This window comes from Ceratotherium simum, chromosome 20 (assembly GCF_057802395.1).
Source record: "Ceratotherium simum simum isolate JZ-2026a chromosome 20, ASM5780239v1, whole genome shotgun sequence".
Classification (NCBI taxonomy): Eukaryota; Metazoa; Chordata; class Mammalia; order Perissodactyla; family Rhinocerotidae; genus Ceratotherium; species Ceratotherium simum.
The window spans coordinates 40184404-40207834 of record NC_141919.1 but is presented as its reverse complement, the minus strand read 5'-3'; the positions used below and the strand labels follow the sequence as shown (position 1 = coordinate 40207834).

The 23431-nt window shown below is 35.7% G+C and overlaps 1 protein-coding gene across 2 annotated transcripts in view; it reads right to left on the bottom strand.

The window, feature by feature from the left end:
- The window catches only part of FOCAD (focadhesin), a 291760-nt gene that overhangs the window by 81101 nt on the left and 187228 nt on the right, over window positions 1–23431 (bottom strand). For both annotated transcript variants that reach the window (XM_014792384.2, XM_087444678.1), the window contains exons 19-21: window positions 21266–21404; window positions 16568–16753; window positions 11889–12010 (exon numbers count right to left, since the gene is read on the bottom strand). In XM_014792384.2, the coding sequence (XP_014647870.1) occupies window positions 11889–12010; window positions 16568–16753; window positions 21266–21404 (447 nt within the window). The remainder of the gene's footprint in view (window positions 1–11888; window positions 12011–16567; window positions 16754–21265; window positions 21405–23431) is intronic.

Genomic DNA, 23431 nt, shown 5'->3' with positions numbered 1-23431 from the left:
CTAAGGCAAAATCATGAAGAATTTATGGGAACAAAGAGAACAAAACAGACGTCTGCTGTTTCTGTCTGCTATCTACCATCTCTCATTCCACTGCTGCTTTTTTAAAAATTAGATATTCAAACAGTATGAAAAAGACATTCAGACCATGAAATGAACTTTAAAAAAAATTATAAAGACAAGTTTCTTCTATTTCTGATTAAGTACTCACTCTGTTGAGTACGGTAGGGGGAGCCTTGCCAATGTGTCAACAAAAATCCTTGAAGGAATGGGCCCACCAATTCCTGCTTCTTCTCCTTACCCAGGAAGCAGATGACAACCCAGGTGGGGAGGCATTAATCAGTCCTTGGGCTTGCTCTCTGTTTCCAAAACGTGGAGAATTTTCTTTAACTTTTTTCCCATCAATCTGTTCCCTTTTCACAAAATACATTAACTATTTTTAAGTCCTGGTTTGAGACCTGGATTTAACAGAAAGAACACTCAAGCACCACAACAAAAACTTTTATCTCATATTTCAGAAACTCAAATATTTTAAAACTTTCCTGTCAAAAAATCCATGGACATCATTGCATTACTGAGAGTATCCATACTCTCAGCAAATTGGCAAAAAGAGCACTGAATGTTTTTTGGGAAGACAATGGTCTCAATTGCCTCTTAAACCTAAGTTTAAAAGAAAGTATTATGGAAAAAATCTAAAGGAAAATGGGCAAATCAAATGTTGAGTTTCTAAGAACAAAGACATTCATGCCAGGAAACCTATTTAAAAGGAAGTTATAAACTGAAGGTTAAAGCTAATCTTCGTCCTGCTGCTCCAACCACATCTGAAGGTGGGTGCAGGGAGGCAGTAGAATGATTAAGCCTAGACTCCTCATGTTTTATGAGATTGTACCTAGTCTTAGCATTCTGTGGAGTTAGCCGTGAATAAATCTCTTTAAAAATGCACTCTCCTGCTCTTTCCCTTACTGAAGAGAGACTTAGGGAAACAGCTTGAAGACCGTCCTCCCCTTACACTCCAGTTGTGTTACAGGCAAAAGAGACTTCCTTGACCGTTTTTAACAAAAACACATTTTAGCATGCTATTCCAATTCAATATATAGCCACCCATAGGGGTTAATGTTGCTAGGCTGAAAATACAATTAGCATTTGTAAAGTATGAAAATTATATATAATTTGCTATACTTGTGAGAAGGCTTTGAAGGGAACCCAATCAACAAAATAATTCCAAATTATGAAGCTGCAAACTTGTAATTCAGCAGATGATAAAGCAGGGTTCTCAACCACTGTGCACCAAGTTTTAATGAATATGTGAAATTTAATTTTTCCATAACTAACTACACATAGTCTTGCAATGACAGGTGTCTGATGGACTGTCGACATGAGCAGGTTCTATGATTTACGGAAGAATAAGAGTGAGAGTTTCTATGTGTGAGAGGTAATAAGTATAATGAAACATTGTGCATGTGCCTAAAAAAGAGACCACATTAGAGAAACATGCAAGTAGGGTCGGGGGAGAATAAGGATAATGAGGTAAAGGAGCAGTTTTCAGGGTTAAAGTGGGTGGTCAGGGTAGATCTCATTGAGAAGGTGAAGTCTGAGTAAAAACTTGAAGGAGATGAAGATGTAGAAACCAAGATAAGCGCTGGTGGGAATGTAAAACGGTTCAGCCATTATGGAAAACAGTTTGGTGGCTCCTCAAAAAGTTAAACATTGAATTACCACATGACCCAGCAATTCCACCCCTAGGTATATACCCAAAAGAACTGAAAATATGTATTCAAACAAGTACTTGCAAATAAACGTTCACAGCAGCATGTTCACAATAGCCAAAAGGTGGAAATAACCCAAATGTTCATGAACAAATGAATGGATAAACAAAATATAATATATCTACAATGGAATATTATTTAGCCATAAAAAGGAATGAAGTACTGATGCATGCTACAATGTGGATGATCCTTGAAAACATTATGCCAAAGTAAAAGAAGCCAGATATGAAAGGTCACATATTATATGATTTCATTTATATGAAATATCCAGAATAGGTAAATCCACAGAGACAGAAAGCAAATGATAGAAGGACAGAAAGTGGTTGCTGGGGGTCCGGAGAAGAGAGAGAAGAGAAAGAAGGGAGGGGAGGATAGGGAGTGACAGTTTAACGGATACATGGTCTTGTTTAAGGGTGATGAAAATGTTTTGGAACTAGATAGAAGTGATGGTTGCACACTGTGAAGTACTAAATGTCACTAAATTGTATACTTTAAGCTTTAAAATGGTTAGTTTTACATTATGTGAATTTTACCTCAATTAAAAAACAGGTAAGGCAAAAATCCTAAAGTGAGCACATGGCTGACCTGTTTGAGAAACAGAAGGAAGGGCAGTGTAACTAGCACAGACAGAGTGAGCCAAGAGGAGAGTGGAAAGAAAGAAGGGTGGCGAATTAACAGGGGACCCAGAGAATGCAGGGCCTTCTAGGTCACTTTTCAGGACCTGCCTTTATTCTTACTAAAAGGGAAGTCATTACAAGGTTTTGAAAAGAAGAATGGCATGATCTAACGTATATTAAAAGGATCATGCTGACTGCTATGTTAAGAATAAACAGTAGGGGGCAAAGGTCAAAGCTGGGAAACTACTCAGAGGCTACTGCATCAATCCAGGTAAGAGCAACGGTGGCTCAGACAGTGGTGTATCAGTAACACTGCAGAATAATAGTTTTCAAATATTTAGCTACGTAATTTTTCCACTCCAGCCCAAATGTTAAGTAAATGTTAAATAAAATGCCATTATACAAAACAGAAAACAGAGAAACAAAACCTGTCTAGACGAAGTGAGGACGAAGGCTGGAGGCTTGGCGCTCAGCCCTCTTGATCATCCAACCCTACTTTGCTGTAGTTCCTAGCACTCTTTAAAACACAGTTTTAACTAGAGGGACATGAAAGAGCTCAGTGGTCATGAGGAGAAAGGGAAGGGGGAGGGGTTGACTACAAAGCAGCAAGGGGAAATTTTTAGGGTGAGAGAACTGGTCTTATATTGACTGTGGTGCTGGTTACATGATTGTGTGCACTTGTCAAAATTCATAGAACTATACATTAAAAGGGCAGAAATCTACCGTATGTATGTCTCAATAAAATTAAAAACACATAGCTTGAAAATCACTACTTTTACAACATGTACTTCTCAAACACTCACCTCCCACCATCTATTACACTTTGTCACCATCATTCAAAATCCACTCTTCCTCTTATTGTACCTGTTTCTATCAATATCACCCATCAATATGCCAGTCACCCAGGTTTATCCCTGACTTCTCCCTTGCCCCCAACTCAACTGTCAACTCGACTTTTGAAATGTTTACTATATTTGTCCTACTTTCTTCCTCATTAGTTTAGTCCTAATTTCTGCCTAGATTACTGAGGCCACCTAACTGATCTATTAGCCTAAAATCTTTCCTCCTTCTAATATATCCTAAAAGGTGCTGCTGCTGCATTAACATTAACTCAGAATTTCTTTTCAAAAATCTTTGATGGTTCATTAAATAATAAAGTCCAATCTAATTTGTACTATGTTCAAAGTATTTTAGAATCAAAAGTACACCATTTACTTTAGGAAATAATTTGTTCTCATGTAAGAACTCTGCTGGCCAAGATCCTCAACCAATTTCCCCACTTGATTTCCTGCTCCTTTCCTTCATTTAACCTGTATTCTGGCTGAAGTGGGTTATAAACCAATTCCCAAGCCTATCCTATATTCTACAGGATCTCTGCAATCACTGCTTCCGCCGCCTTGAATGCCCTGTCTTCCTCTCATCTCTACTTACTGAGATAATTTCTCCCTTCTTTATACTTCCAGTACATTACAGGCCTCTCCTGTAACACTCACCAGATTCCACCTTAGATTACTTGTGTATGGACCTTAATCTCATACCATCCAAAGGGCAGAGATCATGTCCTGCTTGTCCCGGAATCCCTCTCATTGTACCCATAACAGTGTCTTGCACATTAGTGTTCAATTAAGTACCTGCTGAGTTTAACTGAATTAAATGTACAGCATTTGCTTTAAGACAAAATTTTGTCATGTTAAAACCATACTATCATAAACAAGTAATCACAGAAAATTATGATGTTCAACTTTCAACCCCGCTGAAACACAATGTTATAGAAAACTTTTTTTAGTAGACATGGCTAAACTCAAACATGAGTTGTTGAGGACACAGTTATTTGAAATTTTATAAAAGTATGACAAAATTTTCTGGTCAGGAAATGTTGAATTCCAGATAAAAACACAGTGAGTGACAAGGTGAAATTTTAAAGTGCATGTTATAAAGTTTATATTTTGAAATTTCCTACCTAAACTTTTCTGTGTGTCTCATATAAGTTCTACTGAAGTATACCTGAAATACTAGCTCAACAGAAAATGTCCTGCTTAGAAACATAATTCACAAATGTAGGGGAATGTTGAAAGAGAGAATGAAAAAGTAGATCTTGTTTCCTCACTGATACATGTTTTACTTGATGGGACTACATGGTCACCTAATTAGTTAATTTACTGTTCAGAATACACTGCCCAGAAATTGGTAGTGTTTTCTGCCTCTTGGGTGATCTTAACAAGATTATTCATTTATACGAAAATACTCATTTTAATAGCTCTTCATTAAATCTTATAAAACAAGTAAGACAAGCTTGGTGAGGTTGTTTGATTGGCAAACTAGAATGGGATATGGTAGGGCAGCATGTAAAAAGTGACAGATAAATTAAGTGTTTGCTATTGATTTCAAAACCCCAATCTCACAAAGTAAGGCATTTTTCATGCTCCCCAGATGTACATATTATTATCCAAAGAATAAAAGCATTTAACTTCAGTTGCTACATAGACACACAAATACTGAGCCACTATATTTGGTCTGTGACATACACACATGCTCCTCCCACTTTCCAGAAGAAAAACCACTTGTACTTAGTGTTAGAGACACCAAAGACACTTAATGTCTCATTGTTTATATATAAGAAATAACAGGCTTCAATTTTCTGTCAATAGTAACCTTGTTTGCATAAAATAATTTTTTGTTATTCCTGTCCCTTGACAGATAGTGACAAGAAAGGGAGGGTTTGTGGGAGACACATTTTTAAAGTAAAATGACACTCATCTCTTTGTAGGTGTTTTCTGGACATTTAAAACTCTCTCCCCTCCTTCCCTCTCTCGTTCTCTCACTCCCCCTCAGTCTCTTTCTCTCTCCCCGCTCCTTCCATTCCCCTTTCCCAACAGGACAACAGTAGCTTGAAAGCTGACAATTCAATCACATCTCAAGCAACCATTTACTCTGTTATTTAATAGGAGGGGGGAAACCCTAGTTACCATAACAACTCACATCACATGGTAATTATGGAGTCTCTAAAATACAGCAAACCATACTTTTCACAGTGTTTTCTAAGTGGAATGTGCAATAAGCACAGATACCACTTCTCCCAATTATTATTCAGAATTTTCATCTAATTGTTTCATATTGCATGAATGCTAACACTACTCCATGTTCTTCATAAGAAATATGTTTTTAAATAAAGAAGGAACTGAGAGAAAAAGGCAAATACACTCATATTTCAAATGATGGGCTATAGCACATGTATTTTTGGGCATGAGGGAAAAAATTTAAAGGAGGCAGAAGAAAAACAAAAAAATTCATAAGGCAAAAAGAATCAAATGATGATCAATCAAAAAAAAAGAATGTAGAAACAAAGATTTCATTCAGAGTCGTGCCACCAATAAGTCCAGATACAGTTTCTCTGAAATAAAGATGAAGAAAGAGCTCATTACCTAATGCTAAGGCAGAAATATGGTTGGGTAGCAGCAGCAGGATCAGGAAAATTTGCATGTGCCCCAAAGTGGAGGAAATAAAGAAGCACGACTGCCATTCTCATCCAGGGACAAATCAGTATCATCTAATTTAGGTGAGAGTGTCACGTCCGAGTTGGAAATGCCAAAGGATGACAAGACAGGCAGCAAATTTCAGGGAAGGAAACTGTCATTCACCTTCAGCTTCCTCATCAACAGTAGCCAAGTTAGTATCAGGATGAGAAGTAGTGGTTATTAATCAGAGCAGAAGAGGACAGTCATTTGAGCTTGGAGAAGCCCTAGTAGATTTGAAATGACCCCTGTTGTCCCCTGTTCAAAGGAACAGAGAGAGAAAGGGCACTTCAGTTTTACAGAAATCTAAACAAAACAGCGATTATACAGAATTGCTTCTGGTTTCAGGTCAAATCCAAATCAGACTTAGATCTGTGAGTCTTCCAAAAGTAACATAGGCGAGTTTCACTTTAAGAAAAGTCAATGAAAAAATAAAGCAGCTTTCAAAAAAGAAGAGAATATAATACTTTCCAAAAGAATTCATCACAGATTACATTAAATACCTAGTTCTCCATGACACTGAAAATTACTTGAATAAACTAACATAGTTCTTGAGAAATAATGACCATTACATAAAGCAAAATACACTTCAAAATGTGAAGGGCATAACTTGGACATTCAGAACAAAGTTCTTTTACCCGGGCATTCACTCACCCAACCTACAGTTGTAGGCATTAAGAAGGCCATAGGATATCCTGTAAGCATATGTAATCTCTGACAGGAAGGGGAGGCTAAACCATATAAATGAAAGCAATGCAAAACAGTACATAAGAGCTTGTTCAAATGACAATAATGTCATTTCTTAGTAAGACCTCAACAATTATTACATTCACCACCAATTTAATAACAAGATTTCTGGGAAAAGAAAACCATCCCACTAAATGCACATATGAAGTATACATACAAGTTTCAAAATGATTTAAATCATTAATTCAACAAATATTTATGAAGTGTCTACTATGTGCCAGGAATACCAGGCACTAGAGCTACACATAACCAAAACAAATTCCCTGATTTTATGAAGTTTACACTTTAAAAAAGGAGACAGATACTAATTGTCATATATGCTGTGTGACTCAAATCCCCCCTTCAAGATTAATAGGGATGGATAGATTAGATAGATGGATAGATAGAAAGATAGAAAGAAAGAATAGTCTCATATATTAAATAAATTGAATTCATAGTTACAAACATTCCTAAAGAAACTCCAAGCCCAAATGGTTTCACTGAAAAATTCTAGCAAACATCTAAGGAAAAATTATTTATTAGAACAGCAGTACCCTGACATACCAGGCAAAGATATTATAAGGAAACTACAGAACAATACCCCTCATGGGCATAGATGCAAAAATCCTTAACAAAACATTATTAGCAAATCAAATTCAGCAATATATAAATAAGATAATACATTATGATCAAGCAGAGTTTATCCCAGGAATGCAAGTTTGTTTCACATCAGAAAATCAATCAAAATAATTCATCATATCAATAAACTAAAAAAGTATTATATGATCATCTCAATAGATGTAGAAAAAAACATTTGGCAAAATTCAACATCCATTTGTGATAAAAACTCTCAGCAATTTAGGAATAAAAGGAAACTCTGTCAACCTGATAAAGGATATCCAAAAAAACTCTATACTAACATTATATTTAATGTTAAGACACTGAATGCTTTCCCCCAAGACTGTGCACAATTCAAGAATGTCTGCTCTCACCACTCCTATTCAAACCTATACTGAAGGGCTCTAGAAAGTGCAATCAGGCAAGAAAAAGAAATGAAAGACATATGGATTCAGAAAGAAAAAAATCAAGATCATCTCTATTCAGAGCCAACATTACAATGAAAAACAACAAGAATCTACAAAAAAGCCTCAAGAATATATAAGGGGGTTTACTAAGGTCATAGAAAAGTGTCCGTTATGTTCATATACTAGCAATGAGCAGTTAGAAACTAAAACAAACAAAAAAAACAGTCTAATTGCACTAGTATCAAAATACTTAGGGATATACAATATTTATGAAATTCAACAAAATATGTGAAATATTTGTAATCAGAAAACAACAAAACATTGACATAAAAAAATGGAAAGATATATTTTATGTGTGGATTGAAAGACTCAATATTATTAAGATGTCAATTTTCTCCTAAATTGATCCACAGAATCAATTCATTTCCAATCAAAATTACAATAGGCTTTTTTGTGTTTTCTCAAAGCTGATTTAAAATTTATTTGGAAAAGCAAAGGGCCTAAGATAGCCAAATTTAAAAACAAAACAAAACAAAATTGGAGGACTCATATTACTTGATCTCAAGACTTATTATAAAGCAAAAGTTATTAAGCTGCGTGGTTTTGATGAAAGTATACACACACAGATCAATGGAACAAAACTGAGTACAGAAATAGACCCACACACATACGAGCAAATGATTTTCAACAAAGGTGCCTAGGTGAAGAAAGGATGGTATATTCAACAAATACAACATACCTCATGAAAAACTAACTCAAATAGATCATAGGCTAAAATGTAAACCTTAAACTATAAAACTTCTACAAGAAAACATAAGAGATGAATCAAATGATTAATGGATAAACTACATATGATATATTCATATAATGGAATACTATTCAGTCATTAAAAGTAATGAAGTACTGATACATGTGACAGTATATATAAACATTGAAAACATTATACCAAGTGAAAAAAGCCAGACAAAAAAGACCACATACTATATAATTTCATATATATGAAATGTCCAAAATAGGCAGATCTATAGAGACAGAAAGTGGCTTTGTAGTTGCTGGAAGCTGGGGAGAGAGGAAAATGGAGAGTGACTGCTAATGGGGACAGGGTTTCCTTTCGGTGTGATAAAAATATTCTAAAATTGATTGTGGTGACACAACTCTGTAAATATACTAAAACCACTGAATTGCACACTTTAAATCGGTGAATTTGGGTGTATGGTATACGAATTATATCTCTTTTTTTTTTTTTTAAATAAAGAAAAAATAAAATATAGGAGGAAAAACCAGAAAATCTTTGTGATTTGGGGTTAGACAAAAAGCAAGAACCATAAAAAGAAAAACTTGAAAAACTGCAATTCTTCAAAACTAAAAATCTGCTCTTCAAAAGACACTGTTAAGGAAATCAAAAGACAAGTTACAGATTAGGTAAAAACATTTGCAAAACATATTTCTAATAAAGGATTTATATCCAGAATATATAAAGAACTTTCATTTGAAAACAAAAACCTGGTTAAAAAATGGGCAAAAGGTCAGGACACTTTGTGGAAGAAAATATGTGAATGGCAAATAAATACATGAAAAGATGCTCAATGTCAATAGTCATTAAGGAAACACGAATTAAAACCACAAAAGGGAAAACACTACCCATGTATGAGAATGGCTACATTTTTAAAAACTGACCATACGGAGCACTGGCAAGGAGGCAGAGCAGCTGGAACTCCCTTACATTGCTGGTGGGCATTCACAAGGAGAACAGTTTGGTAGTTTCTTATGTTCACTTACCATATGACCCAGCAATCCCACTCCTAGGTACTTATTTACTCAAAAGAAATGAAAACAAATGTCCACACCTACACCTGGGTGAGAATGTTTATAGCAGTTTTAGTCATAATCGCCAAAAAGTGGAAACAACACAAAAGTCCATCAATGGGTGAATTAATAAACAAATTGAAATTCTCATGAAAGACATTTTTAAAACAAGAAGACAGAATAAAGTAGCGATAGGAACCAAAGCAGAGTTTGAAGAAACACCAGCTGGAAAAATACCAAATGGACTGCAACAAAAGAAAGACGAGAAGCAAAGAGAAGAGTTAGGAAATACTAGAGTCACCTTGAAAAGATCCAAAGGTATTTTTCAAATGTTCTCTTCTTAACCTAGGACAGTATAAGGTAGTTCAAGGACTATGGAGTGATCGATTTCCAGGCTCCTCTACTTACTGGCTCTGTGATCTTGAGCACATTAACAATACCAACCTCACAGTGTTAATGTGGAGACTAAATGAATTAATATATGTATACCAATTCTTAAAGTGCCTGAGCTGGTTATTAGCTATTATTATTGCAATTGCTAGTCTTATTAACCAGCTCTTAAAACTCTTATTTGTTGTCACATAGTTTGAGAAAATGTACAGCTCATTCTCTATCTCTGCTTTTTTTTTTTTTTTTTTTGCAATTAGAGTAAGCAGAAGATGAATCCAAACTAAAATCCTACCATAGATTTGGCAGAATTCTGTCCAATATGTCTTCCAATTGACTCCTAAAATAATGATCTTATTTTTTCATCTCTCATCTCTTTGAAATTTTCTAGGCATTCCACAACACAAATACCAGTCTCTTAACCCAAGTATTTTCTCTGTTCATATCTAAGGCACACCTCATAAGTTCTGATACCATTTGCTGAATTTATTAGCTCTCTTCTGCTATCCCCTACATTAACACTTTTTCTTGTTTCTTTTCTGGTGACTTTTATAATCAGCTTTCCATTAATACTTAACACTTTGGTTACCCTTCAAATGCCTAAGTGCACAGTTTAAAAACACAGAAAGGCACTAAATATCTCCCTTTTCCATACCGGCTAATGAGATGCTAGGGAAAACAAATCTAGAAATCACCTATGTTTTTCCCTTTTTTGTGAAATTAAACCTCTCCCCAGAAAAACACTGCTCTTCCCAGATCTCTCTTCCCTCCTTAGTTAAATGAAAATACTGTATTAGACAAAAAAGGCTCTGAACCAAATATTTACATAATTTCAACTCTAATTAAATATATGAAAGGAACATGGGTAGCATAAGATAAAGATGGTTCTTTAAAAACCGGCTATGCTCACTGGTGGCAATTGGTATGATACAGGATATAATAAAACCAAATTAGTGATACCAAGATTTAAAAATTATGCATCCAAATAATATTTAATACAAACATATTATAGAAGTCCTAATTATTTTTACATAAAATCCCTTAAATTTTTTATAATTTATATATTTTCATTTATGACATAAATAACTGATGTCTAAATTATATAAAATAAGCCCCTTTGCTGTGATATTTTGTTTTGTTATTCATTTATAATTTTAATTTATATATACCTGAATGACTAACTGTTATAAAATTTTAAAAAACAACAACAAAAACGCACATTTTCTAAGTACTTTCCAGCTTCCCTTTTCCCTCTGGTATTGCTATGATCTGCAGTGATCTGATCTCACACAAATCATTTAACGGCATCACATAACTTGATTATAACAGGGTGATATGAAAGAAGAGCAAAATAAACACTAAAACCAAAGGGTGTTTTTTTCCTAAACACTTTTCTTTACTGTGAATTCCCAACATTCACAAAATATAAACACTCGTGATCTACATACTTGCAAAGGATTAGAATTAAGAAATAGGCAAGGGCCGGCCCCGTGGCTTAGCGGTTAAGTGTGTGCGCTGCGCTGCTGGTGGCCTGGGTTCGGATCCCAGGCACGCACTGATGCACCGCTTTTCCGGCCATGCTGAGGCCGCGTCCCACATGCAGCAACTAGAAGGATGTGCAGCTATGACATACAGCTATCTACTGGGGCTTTGGGGGGAAAAAATAAATAAATAAAATCTTTAAAAAAAAAAAGAAATAGGCAAGATTATTTCTTTAAATAATAAGTTGGAAAGTTATTTAAAATTATCCAAAATTTATTTGGAACAATGGAAATTAAATATTGATGAAATAAACCAAAGTCCTACGTACTACTCCCTGATAACTAGGCTGAGCAGTAGAGGAAGCATGCCAGTTTTTTTCAGAAATACATCAAAATATTTTATTTTTCAGTTGTGTCAGCTATTTTGGTTGCCTTTAAAAGCAACTAACATTATGATAAAGAGAAAAATTATTTCCAACCACACATTAAATTTCATGAGCATAAAGTGAAGGAGAGAAACCCCAAAACATGTACAAGCAAGCACTTGTGACAGAGTATGGAAGGCACCTACCTCATGCACTAGAGCAAGTGAGGTCTGCTTGAAACTTCGCCCTCTACTGGCCATCAGTCGATGCAATGGTTTGCCATCTTTACTCTGATACGTTGAAATATCGTAACAAAATAACATACCACCTTTAGAAAAAAAAGAAACTTATAAAAACATTTCTTATGGAAAAATTTCGCTAATTAGATTCTCAGTAATCCATAGTCAATCAATCTGGATAGAGAAATTTAGAAATGAAAAGAGAATTTGCTAAGTAAATTTAATTTTTGACTACTGGTGTCTAAGAAAAGAAAAAATAGAAGAGATAAAAAAGTTACCATATTTAAACTATCACTTATTTAAAAGCCTTATTCATTTGTAAATAAATGAACAAATTTACAATTCATGATATTTTAAATTTTGTGAACTGTTACTTCTAGAGATTCTATTAAGGTTTTTTCAAAAAATAAATTTCGATTGAAGAGAAATGATTTGCACATATCAATCTTTGTGAACTGATAACATGGGTTCCTTTAGTTTATACCCATAAAGGAACAAGTTTCCCCTCATTCCTGCACTCACACACATTCAGTCTCCCTTTTTTCCTCCCTCCTCCTTCTCTAACCCTTCTTTTCCCAGTCCTTCCCACTCCAGTCACATAGCACTGCAGTGTCACCTTTGTAATAAATCTAGTGACCTTGTCTATGTGGGTCTGTTTCTGGACACTCTATATTCTTTCATTGGTCACTTTGCCTATCCTTGCCCCAATACCACACTATCAATTATTGTGGCTTTATAATAGGTCTTGATATCTGGTAACGTATATCCTCGTACTTTGTTGTTATTCTTCAAGATTACCTTGGATATTCTTGGTCTTTTGCATTTCCACACAAATTTTACAATCAGTTTGTCAATTTCCAAAAACCTACTAGGATATTGATTGGGATTAAGTTGAATCTATATATTAATTTGAAAAGAATTGATATTTTTACAACATGGAGTCTTCTGGTCTATAAACATTGTATATCACTCCATTTATTAAGATTGCTTTAATTTTTCTCCACAATATTTTGTAGCTTACAGTGTAAGGGTTTTACACACTTTTTGCTAAATTTATTCTGGATAGTTGATATCTTCTGATGCTATTATAAATAGTACAGTTTTTAAATTTCATTTTTTATTTGTTATGGTATACACAAATATATAATTGACTTTTATATGTTCACCTTTGTATGTATGCAGTAATCTTGCTAAATTCATTTATTAATCCTAATTAGTCTGAAGATTATTTGGATTTTTTATGTGCACATGTCACCTGCAATAATGACTATTTTATTTTTTCCTTTCTAATTGTTATGAATTTTATTTCTTTTTCTTGGCTTATTACACTAGCTATGGCCTCCACTACAATACTGAATAACAGTGATGATAACAAGAATCCATTATCTTTTTCCCAATCTCAAGGAGTAAAAGTTTCAATATTTCAATATCAAGAACAAAGATAGCATTGCAGATGTTCTTTGTCAGAATAAAAGAAGTTCCCTTCTATTCACAGTTTAATCAGAGCCTTTTCTGTATCAAAAACTCAGTTTTTCAAAGGCTTTTTCTGCATCGATTGAAATCATCTAAAGATTGTTTTGCCTTTTTCTATCAGTGTAATGAATTATATTGATTTTCAAACATTAAATTAACCCCATCTAATTGTTATATATTATCCGTTATACATACGGCTGAATTCAATTTTCTAATATATTTTGGGGGATTTTTACAACTATGTTCACGGAAGAGACTGGTTTGTAATATTCTCTTCTTGTACTTGGTATCAAGATTACGCTGATCTCATCAAGAGTGTTCCTTTTTTGCTATTCTCTTATAGAGTTTATGAAAGACCATTGTTATTTCTCCCCTAATTTTTTGGAAGAATACACTAAGGAAACTCTACACCTAGGGTTTTCTTTTTGGGAAGGTTGTTACAGATTCGATTTCTTTAATACATATCAAACTATTCACGTAGTCTATTTCTCCTTCTGTCAGTTTTGCACTTTCATATTTTAATGAATTTCTATATCTCATCCAAACTATAAAATTTATTGGCCAAAAGCTCTTTAGAATATTATTATCTTCTTGAATGCTGCAAAGTCTGAAGTGGTGTCTCCTTCATTGTTCCTGATATAGGTAATCTATATTTCTATAGTTTATTGTCCAGACTTAAAATGGCTTTATCAATTTTGTTAAACTTCTCAAACAATCGACTTTTGGCTTTGCTTTATATATATATATATATATTTATTTTATATGTTTTCCATTGTATTTATTTTTATTATCTTTATTATTCCTTCCTTTATTCTTTCTTTAAGTTTAATTTGCTGTTCTTTTCCAAGCTTCTTGAGATGGAAGCTTAAATCAAGATTGTTTTCCTTTCTTCTTTTCTAATATATGCACTGAAGGTGTAAATTTCCCTCTAACACTGTTTTAGCTACATCCCACAAGTTGTGAAATGGCTTATTTTCATTATCATTCAGTTCCAAATATTTTCTGATTTCCATTTTTATTTTTTCTCTGATCCATGGATTATTTATAAGTGTATTGTTCAATTCCCAGGCTACTGGAGACATTCTAGTTATCTTTTTGTTGTTTATTTTTAGCATAATCTCATTGTTGTCAGAGGACAGACTCTAAACGACTTTAATATTTTGAAATTTGTTGAAGTTTATGGTCCATCATATAGTCATTTTGGCAAGTGTCCCATGTACAGTTAAAAAGCATAAGAATTCCATCACTGTAAGGTACAATGTTCTATAAATCAATTAAAGTTTGTTCACAGTATTGTTCAGATATTTTGCAAATTTACTGATCTTTTTGTCTGCTTGTTTGTCAAGCTATTGAAAAAGGTGTTTTCAAGTTTCTCACTCCATTGTGGGTTTATCTATTTTGCCTTTTAGTTCTGCTAATTTTTGTCATATATTTTGAAGCTATGCTATTTCATATACACTGATTAGAATTATGATATTTTCTAAATAGAGTGACTTCTTTATCTCTATGAAATGTCCATTTCATTTCTAGTTTCTTCCTTTTTCATATGTCTAGTACTTTTTCATTGTATACTGGATGGTATATGAAAGAACGACAGAAATTCTAAATAATGTTAAACTCCTTTCCTCTGTTAGGCAGATAGAGTTGAAGGACTGATCATCTCAATCAAATCAGGGATTGGACTCGGTTAGGCCTGATTATAGTTTCAGTAAATCTCAGTCTACCTCTGGTTCAACACTGTTCCTAGGGCATGCCTCCCCCAAGATTTTCAACTAACAGTCTAATTGGTCTTTGACTCTCAATATGGAAAGATTATAGGAGATTTAGATCTGTCCTCAGAGGTTTTCAGTTTACCGGAGATTTAGATCTGTCCTCAGAGGTTTTCAGTTTACCTCTTTAACTCTCCCATCCCACAAAGCTTCAAAGTTTGGCAAATATGTTGAGGGAGACACAGGCTGTGTGTCTGAGGTCCCTCAAGTCCCCACTTTTGTCACTCAGCCACCACATGAATGGCAAGATCTCTATTGGTTTCTCCATCTCCCGCACCAGCCGCTTGCTAAAGTCAATCCGGAATGTCAGCCTCCAGCTGAGGCCAGAATTAGTAAGCGCACCCAGGTAAAAAGAGCTATATGTCAATTCACTACTCGCGTGCTTTGTTTTCAGGCCCATTCTCCTAGACAATCTTTGTTTGCTAAGCACCTCAAGACTGAAGATTTCACTTTGCCTTTCAGAAGCATCAGCCTAGTTCTTTAACTTTCTGTGCAAACTCAAAATTCAGAAAATGTCTTATGAGGAAAATCTCCAATTTGTCACCTGTGTTAGTGAGAGTCTTCAGAGAAACAGAACCAACAGGATACATATATATAGGTATATATAATATAGAGAAGATTTATTATAAGAATTGGCTTACAAGATTAGGGAGGCTGAGAAGTCCCACAATCTGCTGTCTGCAAGCTGGAGAACTGGGAAAGCCAGTGGTATAATTCAGAATAAGTCCAAAAGCCCAAGAACCAGGAGTGCTAATGTCCAAGGGCAGGAGAAGATGGATGTTCCAGCTCAAGTAAAGAGAGCAAATTTGCCCTTCCTACGCCTCTTTGTTCTATTCAGGCCCTCTAAGTATTAGATGTTGCCCACCCACATTGGTGAAGGGGATCTTCTTTACTCAGTTTACTAATTCAAATGCTAATCTCTTCTGGACACATACAGACACACCCAGAAATAATGTTTTACCAGCTATCTGGGCATCCCTTAGGTCACTCATGTTGATGCATAAAATTAACCATCACATCACCCTAGTCCCATGGAACTACTAAAAGCTCCACTGGTTTCTCTATCCTCCAACGGGCCTCTTCCTGAGCCAAGCCCCAATCCTAGCCCACAACCAAAATCTGTGAATATCCCCTAAGGGGCAGGGAGAGGGGAGGAAGAGAAACAGTCCTAAAATGTTCTCCCTATTCTGGAATTTTAGTCCATTTATTCATCTTTGCTTCTATAGTTCTCTGATGCCTTTAAAATGTGATTTATTTTTGCCATTTATCCAGGTGTGTCTAGATATTAGCTCAGCAGCAGCAGCAGCAGCAATGCCCTGCCATGATCTATTACATCCTACTTGGAAGTGGAAATTAAATCATTACAGGAAAAACCTGTACCTTGATACTGGGTACTGTGCTCACCTGCAAGGCCAGGTTTCAATCCTGGTTGCTTGTTTGTTTCATACATTTTCAATATAAAATTGGGGATTCCTGCTACAGTCTTTCCTTGGTCTGAGCGGGCACCTCCTTTTAATGCAGAGTGATATATCCCACGGGGCATATTCACCATTTCTTGCTTCACAAGTGATGTAAAAAATTCCTCCAAAGCTGAAGGAGATAAAAGGAGATCAAAAGTAGAGTAAATATGGTATGCTAGAATGGAAACACTCATACTTAACTCACACATATATAACAACTTAACTATATTTCAGGCCAAACTTCACAAAGTAAAAAGAGAACTCTTGATTCCCATCTCTTTCTTACTCTTCCCCAAGTCAGAACATGGCACCCATTTACTCAAGTTTAAAAACTTATTCCTAATTCTTCTCTTTCCCGTACTTATATATGTAATCCATTAGCAAGTCTTTCTAGGTCTATTTTCAAAAATATATTCCCAAAGCCATCCATTTCTCTTCATTTTCACTGTTACTTGTCCCATCATTATCTTCTCTCTTCCTCACCTAGATGAACTTAAAAACTAGTTTCTTGGTGTCTTCTCCTAATGACCACCACTGCAAACCATCCTCTACCCAGAAGCCAGAATTTTATGTCATTCCTCTAACATCTTCCAATGGTTTTTCACTGTACATAGAATAACGTTAAAACTTCTCACAATGATACAGCCCCTGACTCTCCCTCTAATGTCATCTCTACCACCCGCCCTCCTTGCTAGCTATGTTAAAGGCACACTTCCATATTGCCTTTTTTCCCATTCCTCAATAACACAAAGTTCATATCTAAGTCCAGGCCACTGCACTTGCTATTCCTTCCACCTGGAACACACTAGTCCCAGATTTCCACGTGACCAGCTCCTTGTCATTTAGGTGTTTTCAGAGATGCCTTTTATGACTATCCATCATTCTGTAGCAATATCAGTACAGTTATTAAAAAACACACTATGAGTTCAATATTTCTTTGCTTGTGTTTCTTCTGATTAAGCCAAGATCTTTACTGCTTGACATTTTTACTTATTATAAGGTAACATGGAAATGTGGGATCAGAAGACAATAGGTTACCCAAACAAAATACTTGATAAGACTATAGGTTCATATACAAGTGTTATTTTCCTAAGGACCACTAGAGGTTGCCCAAAGCAGAAACAAAAACAATGAAAACATTAAAGCTAAACAAACTGTATGGAAAACAAAAAAGTAAACCACTGCATGTGTCTCTTATTATAGGAACAAAAAGCAAGGGTCCACCTAACTAAACCGGAACTTCATTCCGAATAGATCTCAGTCTCTTTTAAATGACCATGATTAAATCAAAGGCAGCAAGTGCTCACTGGACCATCTATTATGTGCCCAGCTAGGTCATTCCTATATAGAACCTTCCTAGATGCAGTGAAGCTTCTCCACTCAAAGCCCAGAGAACACCTGTGTGAGATGTTATCTATTTACTCCTCCAGATCCACCCTCTACCCTCTTAACTCTGCTCTGTGTCCTGGAAGAATAACCTTTAACAACTACATCGACAGGCTCCCTTGTCCTCTGGCTTCTAGTTGGCTTCATCCAATGGGAGACACTAGGAAGAGATCAGAGGGTGGAAACAGTGAGGTCAGGGCATGTATTCCCCAGATAACCTCCTGCAGGATTGCTACAGGTTGCCTGCATCCCTCTTCTGAAGGCTCTGGCTCCCCTTAGGCAGTCCTAGTTATGACACAGATGCTTTCTCTTATTCTCCTATCTCCCCTTACCTCTTCAGGCTGACGAACATTAACCACTGTGGGATGATTCACCATTGCTTGTGAATGTCCTTTAACCTTGACAACACAACTGTATATAGTTCCTTTATTAAACACTCAATGACTCCACCTAAATGTGCCTTTCTTGTCAAGACCCTGATCAATATGTCATCTAAATGAAAAATGAGGAAAATCCAATTGCAGGGCCATATACCCCGATTCCTGCACACACATGCACACGTATGACTGCTTCAAGCTAAGTAGGAGTATAGACTTTTCAGAAGGTAGCTGAGAGTCATGTTTGTGAGGATAGAGGAGCTTTGGTGAGAGAAGGTAATTTCACGCTTTCTCAGAAGGGATCCTGTTCTGGCAAAAGCTCATACACGTCAAGAGACAAGTACACATAGATTAATAGGAATGGAAATTTGTCTACTCATCAAGCTCTTCAGAGAACTAAGGATTCTCAAATAACTCCAGCCCTGAGAATAGTTTAAATGAGGGTAAGACTGATATATAGAGCACCATCTTCCCCCAGCCAGTAAGCTAGTAACTAGGATTTTTTTCCATTGTCTTTGAGCCTTGCCCTAGTCTCCTCCCTACAGATGACCAGGTGAGAATTTGAAAAAGGCTGAAAATTTGTAGGACACAGAGTGTTAGATAAAAATTTTTAAAACAACCCAAATGTCCTTCAACAGGTGAGTGGATAAATAAACTGTGGTACATCCTACAGTAGAATACTACTCAGCAATAAAAAAGAAAAAATAATTGATACAGGCAACTATTTGGATGGATCTCAAAGACATTATGCTGAGTGAAAAAAAAAGCTAATCCGAAAAGTTTACATACTGTATGACAAAAACTGGTGAAATTCAAATAGGTCTATAGTTTATAGTAGTGTACCAATGTGAATTTCCTGGTTTTAATAATGAACTAAGGTTATGTGAGATGTTATTGATGGGAGCACCTGGGTAAAAAGTACACAGGAACCCTCTAAACTGTTTTTGCAACTTCTTGTAAGTGTAAAATTATTTTAAAATTAAAAAAAAATTTAAATCAATACCAGTAATATCTCTATTTAAAATAATGCAAATTACTAGATTTACTTTGCAGCTGCTTTTGTGTTCACTTGAAAAGGATTAAGAGGAGAAAAGGGCCAGGATTCACTTACATTCATTGCAATCTAGTTTTTTGCCTGCAGCATCTAGAGACCTAATATGTATCATCCATCATGTACCTTTCAGGGTATCTATTCCTAAGACTGGTGCCTTTTTCCTGGTGTTTTTTGAGTTCTCCAATAGCAGGAAAAGTGGGGCACAGAAAAATGAAGACCTTTGCCCATGGTGATGTAGTTTCCCAGACACGAGAGCATCTAAACCACCCACCTGACTCTAATTATTTAATTTTCTCAAACAGATAGTTGTTGATTTCAAATCCCCCCCTTCTTTCTCAGGGAAAGGTGCTAGTAACCATCAAGTACAAACAATGTAGAAAAGCCAGTGAATGGCCACCATAGCACTGCACGTACTGAGAGGATAGAAACAACATCATACCTTCACAACAAATATCCTTCCTCCCTTCTTCTTCTAATACCACAAGACTGAGGTGAGGGCTCCATGCAAGAGCGAACAACATTATTTAAAAAGCCCAGCAGGACTTTTAACTCTAAGGCTATCTTAGGACACAGGAGGAACTTTGAATAACTAAAGCTTTTTCCTTCCTTGGACTCACTTTAACTGCAGGGGAGGTCCTGGACTTTGACGAGCCTTGAGGTAGGAAATGGGAAGAACAGAAGAAAGAAACAGGGAACAAGTTTTCAAGGCTTATTCTCGACAACAGGAGAAATGAAAAGGTGAACTCTTTGTCTAAGTTGTGCCATTCAGTTTTCTCTAATGAAGGGAGGCAGGGATTTAGGACAGGAGTTTTGTCTAGAAATAAATAGTATATATTTGGCTAAATTCCTCAGGAATCTCCATGTGGGATGAAATAAAAAAAAAAAAAGCTTCCAACATTACAGGCTAGTGAGATTGTGATTGAGAAGATAAGATGACATTTCTTGTGTTTATTGAGATTAATTTTTTACATCCATGAACATTCAAGGTAGAATTGGGACAGGACAAGGTAATAGATGCACACTCGGCAAAATGTTGGCTAATACTGAAAAGCTACTTAATCACAATGGCTCACTTGGGGAAATTTTTTAATAATTGGAAAATGAAATTTAAAATAAAATAATATAAATTCCCAATCACAGTCCACAATCAAACAAATTTCTCAGATGGAACCACCCACTATTTCTTGGGTAGGGCATAAAATAATAGAGTCAGGTGAGTATTTCCAAACACAACACCCATATAGGATGATTACCACATGTAAGCATTAGAATAATTTTTTTAAATGTCAAGGTCCTATCAGCTTTATATCAAAACTGAATGATCATATAATTTGATCATTTTTTAAAGAGCACTAATTTATACCCCTTGAATATTGGTACTATCTTTGGAGTAATTCTATAGAAACAATAAATGTATAATGATGAAACTACCCAGTAACTCTCTGAAGATTCTAATGATCTTTTCACTTAGCTTATATAATGAAGAACCATTTTCTGAACCGGTGACTTAAAAAGTCCCAATGCAAATTTATCTTGCAGAATAAATTTAGCTTTTGAAATGAATTTTAATTTTTCAGTGAAAATGGTTGTTTAAACTAGTTTTCCAGTTCAATTTTATTTGAGTCTAACATTTTTTGGTGTGTTTTGAACACCATACTACCTCAAGGAGTCCCTATAGAACAGATGGGTGTGTTTTGCATTTCAGATAGAAAATAAGTACTTAAGATTAAAGTAAGCTAAAATATGTACCTATCACAAAAAAACACAATCAGACAGGTAAAATCACTGAACAGTGCCAGCTTCTCTGCCACTAAATAGGAGTCACCTGGTAAAACCAAAGGAGCAGTGAGTGACAACAGTTTGAGATAGCAAAAGCCAGGAACTGAAAGATCCACTTCCTTTTCATCACCCTCATCATCTTCATCTTCATCTAGCTCATCAGGGATAGGGATTTCTGGTCTCACCTGAAATGATAGAGAAGGTGATACTAAAACATTATGTAAAATCTTTTCTTTGTCCTTTTTATGTTAAGATTTAAAAATTCAGTTAGACTCATTGCTCCATAATGTCAAAAGACCATTAAAATTAATTTTAAAAAACTTATTCATTTTCAGAATAACTAAATGGTAAATTCTAATCATCTCATTAGATACAATCCAAGATCCATGTAAAGAACTCATGGTAACAGTAAAAAAAATCACTATAAGCCAACATAAGCAATGATTATTACAGAAAACTAATAAAATTTTACACCATCTAACAATAAAATGCAAACACTGACACATTCAATATATTGACCTTCTATGGTTTATAATTAAATATTGGCCTTGTCTGAATACTTTTTTTTTAAATTTGTGATTCCAGCCATATCTCTATGACGAAGCTTAAAATCTTCCAGAATATATAGTGGAGATCAGAAAAGGCCAGAATGCTTTGGTTGACGTTTTTTTTAGACTTGGAAGTTTGTGGCTATAAAATATAAAAACACTAAAATCTGTAATTGGTAGCTATACTTTACTGTATCTAATTTGCAATTTGAAGAATTTGTGGTTGCTCTGTGATTAGTTAGGTTTGTTTGAACCAAAAATAAAAAATGTAAAAAGATTACCACTATTGTAGTTTCCACAAGATATAACTGTCAAGCAATTAATTAAATTTTTAATACTTTCAATGACACATCATCATAATGCCCACGTGGAGATAATTAAGCATTAAGGGAGGAAATCAAAATATATAAAAGTGGTTGCTATAACCATAAAGTGCCAGAACCCAGTCATTACCATTAGCCTGTCTCCTGGAGTTATTTTTAGAAATAATTAACAATTCCTGCAGACTGCCTTCTTCATAGGTCCCCAAAGCACTGTTCCATTTAGGAACTGCATTGAATCAGGATTCTTGCAGGGGGATAAAGAAAACAGAGGAAACACTTCTCTTAAGTCTAATAACCTTAACTCCAATGAAGCCTTTCAACCATAACTAGTGTTCTCTTCACTAGTGAAGGAGTGAAAGCAACCTGACTACCTGAGCACTTTCCAAGATAAGATTAAGTCTGATTCAATATTGAGTACCTAATACTCCGAGGACTGAGCCAGCTATAATTACAGAGATAATGATAACGTGTGCTCCACATAGGGCATGACAGCATTTGTTGATATCAGTGCATACCAGAGAAACCCTGGCATGTTTGCAAACCTTTTGATTCTGACAAGCAGGGTTTTCCAAGTGCCTCTGGTATGCGTACATACTTGGAATTTGCCAGGTTCAGTATCATCAAAAGTTATCTAGAGATTCTACCTAGTCCTAGTTGTCTAAAAAGTTCCAAAAAAGGAGTTGGTTCTGGGTCCATGTGCCTTGCTTCCTGACTTTTTACACATCCTAGTACAAACTGAAAATAACATTTGAACAGCATATTGGGGGAAACAGACAACAGTGCTTACTGGAAACTGGAGACTACATCGGTAACACCAGTTACCACAGCAGTGCGTGAGAGCACTGGGAAGCTCTGACATGCATCATAGTCACAAGTGATAGGAGACTTGAGGAGGTGGAGGGCAGAGGTAAACACTTAAGCCAATATGAAAACTCAGAGGGATGATGAGGATGTGGAAAAATCAGAACGCTTATACACTGCTGGTGGGAATGTAAAATGGTACAGCCCCTTTGGAAAACAGTTTGGCAGTTTCTCAAAAAGTTAAACACAGAGGTACCATGTGACCCAGCAATTCCACTCCTAGGTATTTAACTAAGAGTAATGAAAATATACAATCAGGCCGGCCCCGTGGCTTAGCGGTTAAGTGCGCGCGCTCCGCTGCTGGCGGCCTGGGTTCGGATCCCGGGCACGCACAGACGCACCGCTTCTCCGGCCATGCTGAGGCCACATCCACATACAGCAACTAGAAGGATGTGCAACTATAACATACAACTATCTACTGGGGCTTTGGGGGGAAAAAGGAGGAGGATTGGCAATAGATGTTAGCGCAGAGCTGGTCTT